The 14,426-nt window shown below is 37.2% G+C and overlaps 1 protein-coding gene across 1 annotated transcript in view; it reads left to right on the plus strand.

The window, feature by feature from the left end:
• Window positions 1–14,426, plus strand: part of IL1RAPL1 (interleukin 1 receptor accessory protein like 1) — a 2,193,655-nt gene that overhangs the window by 2,159,290 nt on the left and 19,939 nt on the right. The window contains exon 9 of the mRNA XM_073565918.1: window positions 2,451–2,594. Within this exon, the coding sequence (XP_073422019.1) occupies window positions 2,451–2,594 (144 nt within the window). The remainder of the gene's footprint in view (window positions 1–2,450; window positions 2,595–14,426) is intronic.

Here is a 14,426-nt window from a genome sequence, read left to right on the forward strand (position 1 = left end):
AATCTTTTAAATGTGTCCCTGCTGTGTACTGTGTACTGACTGTGTCTGACTGTACAGGAACATGGTCTGATCATACCACAGCTCCTGGGCAGGGGAGGAAGCAATTGAGAGTATACAGATAGCACATCATGGGATCACAGTTGTTTTTTTTTCTGTAAGTTAAGACATTGCTTTAAAACAGGCAGTGAAATGCTTTGTCTCAAAAAAAACAATCAGCTGTGATCCTGTGGTGTAATGTCTGTATCCTCTTTTTTCCTTCCTCCCCTGCCCAGGAGCTATAGTATGATCAGACCTTGTTGCTGTATGGTCAGACATGGCCATTACACTGTACAAAGAAGGGGCACATTTATAAGATTATCTCAGCACAGGGATATTTCTTTTCAACACAATCAATTGTGGAAATTATTATTATTCCAAGATCTAGTAAATAAAATGTACTTTATTCATGGGACAACCTCTTTATGCCTTTGCCCTGTGAAAACTCAGAATTGCTTCCAAAACATTTGGGATTGTGCATCTTGGAGGAAGCTAAACATTTTTTTGGTTCAGTGCTTTCAAAGACAAGTGCCAGCTGTATTAAACAGCTGATACCCACCATGCAAGGAGGTGATATCAGCTCCTGCATCAGCTCCAAACACCCGCGCCTTATTTGGCACATGCAGGTACATCCTATATTAAGAATACACTTTTATTAGAGCCTAAGGAACTTTAAACTCAAGTCTCCCACTTGACATTTTGTAATAAGAAAGCAAATGAATTTCCAAGTTGAAATTAAGTCCACAGGGATTGTAGTGACCAAAATGATTGCCATAATTTGTCCCAAACAATTTATCTTTTTAATATAGATACAAAAACTCGAGTGTCCCCTTAAATTATAACCTTCCTTGTTTTATGCATTAAAATCTGGCAATGTATAAGAAATAACATAGTACCTACTGTATATTGTTAGGTTTTCATGAATGATATAACTGATTAAATTATCATGCTGACAGATAAGTGCGGAAACATTACTTTGGATTAACTATCCTGGGGCACTGCATTCATTTAGTCTGTATTTCATCCATCATTTTAATCTCTAGTATACGCTGTATATATGCAGTCGAAATTATTGTAGTAATGTTCATAGAATGAGTGTCAGCTATGAAATATTGCACTGATTTGTAATACACAAGTAATAAAGCCTGAGAAAAAGTAAAGATGAATAATAGATCAACAAGCCTGTCATACATATTAACATTTAAGTGAGAATGCAATTCCTTTAGTAACTGCACAAAGCATCTTAATTAAATTTATGTGGAGCTGTAATGTCAATTCTGAAGAGATGGGAAGGTGGAGATAAATAAAGTTGATTTGCACAGAAACTCTAAAACAGATTTTGGCCACCTCCCAAACACACAGATACTGTATACTTTGAAAAACAAAATAAAACTTGCATATTATGTTATAATTTTATCTCGATACTTGGATCCTTTTAGTGTCCATTCAATGTACCTGAAAGGGGTTACTAATAGTGAAATATGTAAATGAATATATTAATGTGAAATGGAACATATTACTCAGTTTCTACTATGCAATCTATGAAAAACATGAGAGAGAAGTGTCGCTTACTGGGGTGCTTGCTGTTATTTTGATAAAATCACAGTTTTTTCTGCTGCAGGTCTAACAGGTCACTGAATGCTGAGCCCTGCATAACCCCGACCACACTAAGGGTGAGTGCACACAGTGCGGATTCACCTGCGGATTTATCCACGCAGATTTGCAGGTAAAGTGACCTGCGGTTTTCCTGCAGATTTGCCAGCAGTTTTCCCCTGCGGTTTGACACCTGGACAATGGAACAGGTGTCAAACCGCTGCGGAATCCGTAGAAAGAATTGACATGCTGCGGATTTAAAACCGCAGCAAATCTGCATGGAAAAATCCGCAGCATGTGCACTGTGCTTTTGAAATCCCATTGGCTAATATGGTACTGTACATTGCTTGCGGATCTGCTGCGGATCCGCGGGGCCAAATCTGCTGCAAATCAACAGCAGAATCCGCAGCATGTGCACATACCATAATGATTGGCAACTTTCTGCATGCACTATAAATTGGCAGAAAGCTGCTAACAAGTGGTAGGCATGGGATTACACAAAGAGGGCTACATAACACGATACAACTAGTCCTCTAGTGTTAATCTCCTGCTGATAAAACACTAATTTTATTGAAACTGCAACAAGCAGCCTAGTAAGTGACACATTGCTGGAATCACAGTCTCTATCTCTACATCATGCTGCTCTCAGATTACATAGCATTTTTTTTAAATATAGCAATAGTTTATATTTTTATTACTATTTACAAATGATACAGCAGCAGGCTCAGTTGTAACTCAGTTTTCAATGATGGTTGATAGTATAATATCTGAAATAATGCCTTATTTATTATAAAGTCACACACTATTTTCTTCTGTTGTAGAACTTATGTACACAGTTGAACTTGCTGGAGGTCTTGGAGCCATACTTCTGTTACTTGTATGTCTCGTCACTGTCTACAAGTGCTACAAGATAGAAATTATGCTTTTCTACAGAAACCACTTTGGAGCTGAAGAACTTGATGGAGGTAAGTAGAACCTGTTACATGTATGAGATCAAATGAACCACATTATTTATTTATTTTCTTCACTTACATAGTGCCTTGAACTCCACAGCACTTTACAGACATTATTTGCACTGTCGCCATTGGGGCTCACAATCTAGATTCTTGAAACTGGAGAACTCAAAGGAAACCCACGTAAACACCGGGAGAACATACAAACTCCTTGAGGATGTTTTCCTAGGTGGGATTTATACCCAATTCTCCAGCGCTGCAAAGGAACAAGGCTAACCACTGAGCCATCAGGCTGTCTATGAACAAATTCATTTCCTTTAAATGGTTTAATTTTTTTTGAAGAGCCGATAATCCTTTCCCTGATGGCCATATCTCATACATACTTGCAGAGTGGTAGCTCAGTAGCCAAGGACTTATGAGTTAGGTTCTGACTACTAAAGGGTGTATCTGAGCCTGGATCATAGCAATAGCAATTTTGAAACTGAGATTCTCAAATTGAAAGTGAGATAAACGGATCTTCAATTGTAGTTGCAGCCTGATATACTGTATCAAGGGTTAAAGTGAGGGATGTATATTTCTGCAGCTATCAACTCCAAACTCTATGTTTTAGCTGTGATATCTTGGACTAGGTGGCAACGACAGTAGTAATTCAGACCTGAGTATCTCAGCTTCAAAATGAGCGCTGAATCAAATATGTAGTTGTGTTACAGGCTGAAATACAGCCCACTAAATTGCCTCCCTTCATCCAGTATGAAGCAGAAGAGGACAGTAGTGGAGCTGACAAACTGCAGCAGGGACAAGAGGGAGATGATGCATGGTCTTCTCCATTCCCCATATAAGAAAAGGTGTGCATCAAAGCAGCAAAAACAATGCAGAATAATGACAAAAAAATCACGTAAAAAATAGAAAAAAGCCTTTAGCTATTGAAAAAAATGATATACATATTTGACAATTTCACATCTGTAAAGACTTAAAATATAAAATTAACTCTTCACTTAAGTCTCCCAGTAGAAGCCATAAAAAGCCAAAATCTGTAATGGCTGAAACTATAAAATGTCAGCATTGCATTTTTATGATCATTTCATGGGATCTCAAACTCAGTTGGGTAAATGGGTTACACATAGAAACATTTTAATTTGAAGGGCTGAGTTCTTTGAGGGAGAAGATGGCATTTTCAGTGATAATATTATTTTTCTTTATGAGTTTTTGATCATTATTTTTTTACATGTTTTTATTCTTTTTTAATGGTGTTTATCATATAGGTTATAGTACATGTCTTCTTTTTTACGTCAGTTTTTGCATAAAACAGCATTTTTAGTAGCCAAATGTTTTTCCGCTCTATTTTCATACTTTCTTTTGAATTTTTTTTTAAATGTTTTCCTTTGTTTATGTCCCCTAATCGGCAGCATACAGTATTAATGTTTTACAATTAGCCCCTTATAGTAATTATGTGTACCATCCTGTAATAATATCTCCCATCCTGTAATAATGTCCCCTGTCCTGTAATAATGCCCCCATCCTGTAATAATGTCCCCTGTTCTGTAATAATTTTTCCAACCCTGTAATAATGTCCACTGTCTTGTAGTAATGTCCCCAATCCTGTAATAATATCATCATCCTGTAATAAAGTCCTCAGTCCTTTAATAATGTCACCCATCCTGTAATAATGTTCTCAATTATGTAAAATTTTCCCCTGTCCTGTAACAATGTCTGCAATCCTGGAATAAGGCCCCCAAGCCTGTAATAATGTTCCTCATCCTGTAAACTTGTCCACAATTTTGTAATAATGTCCCTAGTCCTGTATTAATTGTCCACATCCTGTATTAATGTCTTCTCTAGTGTAATAATATCCTTTGTTTTGTAATATTGATCCCCATCTTTAAATAATGTCCCCAGCCTGGTTCTCACCTTATAGTAATTCCCCCATCCTTTTCACCATCATATAGTAATGTCCCCATCCTAGTTGTCATTTTAGAGCAATGGCCCCATCCTTGTTGCCATCATATAGAAATGTCCCCATTCTGGTTGTCATTTTATAGTAATGAACCAATTTTTGTTGCCATCATACAAAAATGGCCCCATCCTTGTCCCCTCCTTGTAGTAATGTCCCCAATTTGTATGTGTAACAATGTTCCACATTTGGATGCTCTTTACACAAACAAAATCTTTCTCACTTGACCTCACTCACTCACCGATTAGCATTCTCTTCTTCCTCCACAAAATGGCAGTGATGTCATGCACCTCCATGAACGAGATGCCGACCAGCCTCTGATTGACAGGTGGCTGGTACTGGTATTGCGGTTCAGAGAGTCTGTCTCTATACCGCAATACATTTCAATTGACTGTGTATCCAAGAACGCACATTCAGTTGGAAACAAACATTGATGTCGGCGCCCCAGGACATGGCCCCGTTTAGCGATCAGGTTAATTCTTTTTACCGTTAGATCAGGTGATTCTGAACTTGGCGATACCAAATATGTGTAGGTTTGATTTTTTTATTGCTTTATATTGATTGGGGCGAAAGGGGGGTGATTTGAACTTTTATGATTTTTTATTTTTTTATATTTTTAAACACTTTTTTTACTTTTGGCATGCTTCAATAGCCTCCATAGCGCGATAGTCTCTGCTACATAGAAGTGATGCTCAGATCATATATCAATTTTTAGAATTATAACAGAATATTATAATGTTTCATATCATTTCTCAAAAACCTAACGTGATAGGAAAAATCGGAAGTAATTTCTGAAATCAGCATGAAAAAATCAGGAACACTCAAAATTTTCTGACGGACTAAACCTTGGTAACACAGTGTTATTAAAGGAGTCTGTTTCTTTCTTTCAATTAAAGGACTTTTTTCTGGGTGTCTGTATTTTCTAACAATGTGACTATGGGGTTAGTAATAGGGGCATCTTATTGACACCTCTCCATTACTAACCTTGGGGCTTGATGTCACCTGACAATACAAAGATGACATCAACCTCCCCAACTATCACCTACTTGCCACCGCTACAGGGCAAGTGGGAAGAGCAGGGCTAAGTGCCAGAATTGACATATCTTAGAGATGCACTTTTTCTGGGGCAGCTGAGAGCTGATGTTTTTAGCCTAGAGGTGCCGTATCCATGGCCCCTTTTTTGGCTATTAATATCAGCCCGCAGCTGTCTAAATAGCCTTTGCTGGATGTTAATTATAGGGGGACCCTACATCCTTTTTATTAATAGCATTGAAAGCTCCATGGAGATTACCCCCTTCCCAGGCTATAAACATCGCCCCCCAGCCATTGGCTTTCCCACTGCTGGTTTTAAAAATTGTGTGGGAGCCCATGACATTTTTTCCCAAAAAATAATCTTTTATTAATTAAATACATGTACAGTAATTTGCAGACACACTGTACTAATTGTATTTGTCACTGACATCTATATATCTGTGTATATATGTGTATACCAATGGCGCAAAAGCGTACAACTACAGAACACAAAGCAGCAAGTATTAGGACAACACACCACTCAAATTGTCTCCATAGAAATAATAATAAATAAACCTTATATAGACTTGCGCTAATAGGATGTGTCCTGATTAAAAAAACAGAAATAGAAAAGAAATATCTTATGAAGAGGTCTGTTACCTTTACTGAAGCTAAATCTGGCAAACCAGGAGAAGGGTCTTCAGAGGACAAACAGAAGTCCAGGTCCTTCCCAGAGATACTCCCCGACACAGGGATGTACAGAGATACTGGAGCTAAAGGGTGCTACCTCCTAGCATACCGCCGTCCCGGCTGGTGACTGGCGTGCAGCTGGAGGTATGTATTGGCAGGCTGTAGAGATACCAGCCGCCGCTCACAAAAACATGCCTGCAAGGTCCGGGAACGCTGAAGGACCTTGCGTGACATCACAGTCACGTGGGAGGTCACGTGACAGGCAGAAAAAAACGCTATGAGGCGCTGAAGGGGCCAGAATACAATGGCAGATCCTACGCGTTGCGGAATTCACTGATTCCTTCTTCAGGGATCTATATATCTACCTATTCTATATGTACTTACTGTATGCAATCCACCTCTTCTATCCTGTCAGCTCCTGCTGTGATTTCACACTACCGTTACTGCTGAATTATCAGCTTTTCTTCTATCTATGTAATATATACATATATATATGTGAGTGTCACTGATATCTATATATATATATTTACTGCATTCTATGTGTATATATCTATTCTATCTATTCTAACCTGTCAGTGTGATTTTACTGAAGGCGGCACATGAATTACTGGATTTTATTCTATCTTTTACCGAATGTTACCGAGTTTTTCCGATTTTAAGAAAAATTCTTGTGTTACTGATCACAAATCCGAATGTGCCATATTCGTGCTGAATTTATGTTTGGTGATCGTTTTCCATCATCACTATTGAAAACATAGTTATTCTATAAGCCTGCATGAAAGGTGTCAAAAGTAAATACAACCTCCTCTGGATCTTGAAAATTAGAGTCAATCAGCAAATTTAAGCATCATATTGGCTTTCAGCACCACAAAATTAACTAAATTCAACTGTTTTTGTCTCTGAACTAATTTGGCTGTAGAACAGTGTAATGAGTAAATGAATAGTAATAGTATATGTAAATAAAATAAGGTAATTAGTTAACACTATTGTGATCAAAAAAGCATAAAAACCAACCCACCTAACTCTTGTAGTTCACCTCACTATTTGTCAGCAGACATCCAAGTATGTAATGGAAGAGCAACATTGAGTGCCAACTTTGATGCCACCCATTCATGACAAGCTATGTAAACAAAATGGACAGGTCAAAATGGGGAAAGCCATACCCCTGTTTGTAAAAAGTTCAAAAAACTCTCAGGTCAAATAGCAAAAACCTGCTTACAGATTCTCTTTAAAAGGAGTTCAAAAGGCTGAATATACTCGTATCCTATGAAAGTTGTTTTTCTGTTGCTGTGAATATGTTGTTTTTTTCTACTTTAATTATAGTGGGTTTTTAAGCTGATAAGCCTGAAAAAGACATTATGGGCACCTACCGTTAGGGTTAGAATGGTAACTACCTTTTATTAAATGCCTTAATCCACTATGCTGTACGGTCCCCTTTTCTCCTGAGGGGAAATTAACTTTATTCCTCCAGCAGTCTCAGGCTTTCAGTCATAGAGGCTCAGCCAGCTTGCCTTCAGTCACTGCTTAATATATAGTCAGCAACAGCTCTAACAACGCCCCTTGATTGACTGACAGCAGGCTCTGCATTCCATCAGTACAGGTCATTGGCTTCAGAACCCTATTAACCTGCAGATTAACCCCATATCGGCAGGTTAATAGCATTTTTGTCATCACAGGTTCCCTGTAAGTGGTTTTAAACAGGAAATAAAAGCATATAAAGAACTTTCCATTTGCTACAATTGAGCTGGCATTAAAAAAAAACTCTGGTTCACTATGCTATGTACATTGCATACCACATGCCATACATTACTTGTAAAGTGTATCCATTCTAACACCAAATTTATGAAAGGCCGTGCAGTGCAAATAGCATAGGCTGCAGTGTTAACTGCGTTGCACTCCATAGCAGTTCTTCTATATCTCTTTATACTTTACATCTCTATTTTAATAGTATATAAACAATTTGTTTCTCAACATATTTAACTTTTCCCTTAATTGTTGCAGACCTAATAATCATTTTACATATGCACATATCTAAAATATGCAATTTTAGAAACAGGTATCTGGCAAAACTTTAATTAGACACATAGAGTGTAATATTCTAGAACAGTAGGAAAATAATGTTAAAAACAATCTTTATATAATGAAATTCATTTAAGTAAAAGATAATTTTCTTTGTAATATTCTTGCCACACAGTTCTCGTAAGAAATATACATATTAAACTTACAAGAAAACTGTGATAATGTATCCGAGTTTCTGACAGATTTTCCCCCAACTGAGTTGATGTTTTCCAATTTTCAATTAAAACCTTTACATTGTTCAGAAGTTTTCTGTGTATTCTTAAAGGGTACTAAACAATTAACTGCACACCAAAGTCTTATGTTTTACCTTTTGTTTATGTTCTTTAATGGCTTGTGCACAAGAATTGAAATAGTGAGGGAAAACAAAGGAAAAAAAGAACAAATGATTCAGACTGGAACCAAGTGCCTATTGTGGAAGGATTTCATATATGTGTTCATTATTATATTTGTCGGTAAAAAGAAAAGACTATTAAAAAGTTAGATTAGTATTTGTACCCCGCAGGATAGATTTGTAAATTTGAATTATATGCCTGTTCCTTACAAAGTACAAGATTTTCCTAATGACAAATCCTCAAGAAAAGCCTAGAAATAACACCTGAATATTGGACATTTTAGGGAGCGCTCATTAGAATATCGATATGAACAGCTGTTACCTAAGAGACTCATTTCATCTTTCCTTTCCGACTGTCATTTGCTTCATGTCTTTTCTAATACATCTCTATTTATTTTTTAGTGTATTGCATATATTGCAATTCCCAAATACTTATCTATTATGTTCATATCTCTTTTATAAAAGGAATGACATGATATACAACATGGACATTCAGTTGTTTTCAAGAGTCTATGCTTGCTGCTGAGTAGGAGCAATGTTTCAATGGTGAATATCGTTACAGGTTCCTTCAACAAAATGTGTGTGCAGAAATCTTTGTATGTAAAGGATGTTTACAATTGTACAGTGAATATTTTCAAAATTTAAGACATATTGATTGAATAGCTCCCATGATGCAGGTGTAAGCATTCATCCATAAATCAGGCTTCAATGCTTTCTATGTAGATGAGCCATCATATAACCTCCAATGGAATATGATATCTATTAAAACTATTTACCTCTTGGCATTTCACCAACATTGGCACAAGCTTATGGTTCTTAATCTATAAACAAGTGTGCCTACTATGCTAGTTTTTAAACTTTTATAGGCATGAATTGAGAAAGCTATGCATAAATGCCTTACTTTGTATTCACAGATGCCTTTGAGAAAGGCATCAGTGGACCCCCACTTCTTGAAATAAGCTCTCAAGGTCTCAGAGATGTGAATATACAATACAGTGGTACTTGAAAGTTTGTGAGCCCTTCATAAATTCCCATATTTCTCCATAAACTTACCATGAAAGTAAGTTAGATTGTTACTTAATAAAGGTAGATAAAGAGAACCAAATCAAACAAATGAGTTTAGCATATTAGAATTTTTTTTATATTTAAATGAGAATATTGAGTCACTATACCATGTTTTGGCATAGGTGGTTTCCTTCATTGGAGACTGCCCTTTCCGTGGTTGTTCCTTCCCGGGGAAAGACCTGGCTGGTCATTGCTTGCGTTGAGAAACATGTGATGGTGTCTCCGCGGCTTCTGTTTTGCATGTTTTGCATATTTCCCATAAGGGATGGGGGCAGTGCTCTAGAATCACTGCATTGAGAAACACGTGATGGTGTCTCCGCAGTGTTGGATGTTGATCTCCATGAGTTCATTCATCCTCATTTTTCACATTCTTTTACTAGGCATTGCTCCTACCAGCCAGTTTCCTACTCCACACTGATGAGGGGCAATACCCCGAAACAGCTGTCTGTGGATGGATACCATGTTTTGGCATAGGTGGTTTCCTTCATTGGAGACTGCCCTTCCCGTGGTTGTTCCTTCCCGGGGAAAGACCTGGCTGGTCATTGCTTGCGTTGAGAAACATGTGATGGTGTCTCCGCGGCTTCTGTTTTGCATGTTTTGCATATTTCCCATAAGGGATGGGGGCAGTGCTCTAGAATCACTGCGTTGAGAAACACGTGATGGTGTCTCCGCAGTGTTGGATGTTGATCTCCATGAGTTCATTCATCCTCATTTTTCACTATTACGAGTGAGTGGCAAAAGTATGTGAAACTTTGCTTTCAGTATTTGATGTGACTACCTTCTGCAGCCGTAACTCCATCTAAGTGTATCTGGTAATTGTTGATTAGCCCTGCACATATTGTAGAAATTTTAGCTTCGACTCTGTTAAGGGCCTGTCACACTAAGCGATATCGCTAGCAATATCGCTGTAACGTCACTAGTTTTTGTGACATAGCAGCGATATTGCTAGCGATATCGCTATGTGTGATACTTACCTCCAACTGGCTCCCCGCTTGTTATCGCTGATCGCGCGAGAACGTCCTGGGCCGTTTCTCATCGTCAGCTTCCTGCTGGGCTTCCTGTGGTGCCGACAAGTGACACGTGGACGCAGGCGGGCGGACACCAGTATCGCCTCGTCTGACAGGTAAGTAGCGACCCCTGACCCCTGCTATGTCGCTGGTGAGATCTGCCTGTGTGGCAGCTCACTAGCGACCACTTAGCGATGCACCAGCGATCCTGACCACGTCATATCGCTGGTCGGGATCGCTGGTGCATCGCTAAGTGTGACAGTACCTTTATGTTGGTGGGTTTCTCCCAAGACCTTCTCTCTTCAAGTCCTTCCACAACATTTCCATAGGATTAAGGTCAATACTGTAACTTGATCATTCCAAAACTTTATCTTCATTCTTTAACCATTTTTTTGTAGAACAACTTGTGTGCTATTTCTTGATATCTTGCTACATGACCTACATTCTCTTGAGATTCAGCTTATGTACAGATGTTCTGATATTCTCCTTTAGAATGTGATGGTATAATTCAGCATTCCTTGCTCCATCAATGATGGCAAGCCATACTAACCAAAATTAAACAAAACAGACCAAAACTATTAAATTTACCACCACTGTGTTTTACATATGTTATGAGATTTTTATACTGTACTGCAGTATTATTATTCTCCTATTTTAGCACTTCTCATTTCAACAAAAAACTTTATTTTGGTCTCGTCTGTTCACAAAACATTCAACCAACGGCAATCTGGCCTGTCCAGATGATCTTTAGCAAACTGCAGAACTGCAGTAATGTTCATTTTGGAGAGCAGTTGATTTCTCCTTGCAATCTATCGCTATTGTTATATAGCATCCTCCTGATGGTAAACTCATGAACCTTAACATCAGCTAATGTGAAAAAGGCATTAAGTTGCTTAGAGGTTACCTTGGGTTTCTTTGTGATCTTGCAGGCTATTATACACCTAGCTCATGGAGCAATGTTTGTTGGCAATGATGGTCTTGAATTTCCTCCATTTGTATACAGTCTGCCTGACTGTGGATTGATGGAGTCCAAACTCTATAGAGATGGTTTTGTAACATTTAATAGCTCACTGAACCTCAACATCTCAACTTCTCAGGTCCTCAGAATTCTTTTTTGTTTGTGCTATTATACACTTCCACAACATTTGCTGTGCAGATCAGACTTTTATAGATCTCTATTCTTTAAATAGAACAGATTTCCCAATCACACTTGATTGTCATCCAATCATTTAAAAACATTAGACACTAAATACAGAGTCAACTTTCATGCTAATGTTAAAAGTTCACATTATTTTGCTACTCACAGACATTTGATATTGAATCCTTTTCCTCTTTTAGAAAATTAAAAACTCTACCATTTTTCATTAATTTTATTTGATTCTTTAGCCACTTTCAGAACTTGAATGAAAATCTGATGCAATTATTTGTCAAATTTATGAAGAACCATGGAAAATTCTGAAGGCTTGCAAATTTTAAGCACCACTTTAAATGTCTGAAATAAATATACCTTTTGAAAAAAATATTATACGAAATTGTTGGTCGTTCCTCGAATGCAAGACCACTTCTATTTGTAAGCATTAAACTTGGGCTAATTTATTTATGTGAAAATGAATTCTAATTAAATTTTATAAAAATCCATTTTCTCCAAAATATCTACTTTTTGTAATTAGCTCTGACTGAATTCAGCAACATGTGCAATCAGTTGTTACAGCAATTTTGTTAAAGTTGTACAGAGCAAGCAAAAGGTTACAATAAAAAAAACACAATATACACCTCACTGCTCACTTTTCCAGGAAATAACGGCCTCTTTTACCCACTCTCTAGTCCTCATGGCTAGATTTCACAGTTGAGCACCAATATCTTCACTCTAGAACAGGACTTCCATTCTCGAACAGACCTAGGAAGTCATGGAACATTGTAACATCAGGTGCATTGTGACCTCCAAGTCATGGTCACTACTGAAAGTTCTGTTATGAATTAAAGACACCAAGTCTTCGAGGTTATAACGCATCATAACGTCATGATTTACCACGAACTCTTTAGCTGGTCATGACTGTTTTTTTGCCTACTGGAAACCATGTTTAAGTAGAAAAATAGTGTTCTACATATATATATATATATATATATATATATATATATATATATATAAAAGAGGCTCTGGGGACCAGACAGGCAGACAGCAAGCATCGGAGGTGGTGTTTGAACAGGTGAGCAAGGAAGAATTCAGATTTTTTTTATTCTTTATATGTTTCATTTATTATGCTCTGGGGTCTAGGCAGATGTCTTATGATGGCTGAAATATCCCCATTGAAGTGCATATTTTGCATCCATTTGACATTCTTATTATATATTTGCAACAGAAGAATAAACGTCACTGATCAGCAGTTTGAAGTTAGCCGTGGAACTTATGATATTGTTGCATTGTGTCATCTACCTATGCACTGTGGGCTTTTAAATATTCTATCATCACTTCAGTAGAATAATGCTGCAATAGCCTACACTCAGGTTATTGTAGGTGTGTAGGTGGATGACATGATGTAAACATTAAGGAGGCGGCATTGAGCACTGAGCATTGAGGCTTCTTCAAGCTGCTGATTGTTAGGAGTGAAAAGTATTACACCTCAACCATTAATATTATAATCCAGGAAAATTCCTTTAGATTTTAGTTTTAGGGGTTATGCAATTAACAGAAGCAAAAAGTTCTGTTTTTTATTCATCTCATTTCCTATAAAAACAAAATTATGAATCAAAAATCATCAAAAAGTTGCATGTACCCCAAAATTATATTAATATAAACATCAATTATTCTGTTAAACAGCCCTGACACAGCTCTCAGCATATGAGACAAAGTCTAATTCTGCAAAAGTGGTAAACAACATGAAAAAAACACATTGTTGCAATGCAGCGAAAATTTTAAAAGCAATTATATAAATGTTGATGTGTCCTTAACAAAAAAAAGTGCCAGAAAAAATGTGGATGCAAATACAAAAATTTATTTTTATTATTTAAAAAGACAAGTATCTATCTAACATAACAGACACAAAGATAATTGATGGGTGAACCAAAAGACTATCAATGTCCACTCACCTGTTAAGAAAAAATATGCAAAAGGTATATATATATATATATAAAAATATGTATATATACATTCGAAACTAGAAGTTTACATACACTATTTAAAAAGACACATATGCATGTTTTTCTCAATATCTGACATGAAATCAGAATAAATCATTTCTGTTTTAGGTCACTTAGGATTCTGGCAAAATGCCAGAATAATGAGATAGAGAATGTTTCAAGGCATTTTTATTACTTACTGCAAAGTCAAAAGTTTACATACCTTTCATTAGTATTTGGTATCATTGCCCTTAAACTGAATGACTTGTGTCAAACATTTAGGTAGTTTCAGCCAACAGCACACAGATAAACAGGTGGAATGCACGCTCCAAAGATCCCAGGACCCAACAGGATCAACGACTCACAAGAAACACGAAGACCATGCCATGTACTTGATAAAGACCATGGCATGGTCGAAACATTGTATTTATTGATGGCAGAATGAAAGCAAAAGATTTTTCTTCACCTGGAATGGATGCTGCTCCTTCTTCGTGTTTCTTTTGGGTCAAACGTTTGGGATATCCTTCCACAAGCTTCTCACAATAGTTGGTCAGAATTTGGGCCCATTCCTCCTGACAAAACTGCTGTAACTG

This window comes from Dendrobates tinctorius, unplaced genomic scaffold (assembly GCF_039654945.1).
Source record: "Dendrobates tinctorius isolate UK_male_01 unplaced genomic scaffold, ASM3965494v1 ptg000016l, whole genome shotgun sequence".
Classification (NCBI taxonomy): Eukaryota; Metazoa; Chordata; class Amphibia; order Anura; family Dendrobatidae; genus Dendrobates; species Dendrobates tinctorius.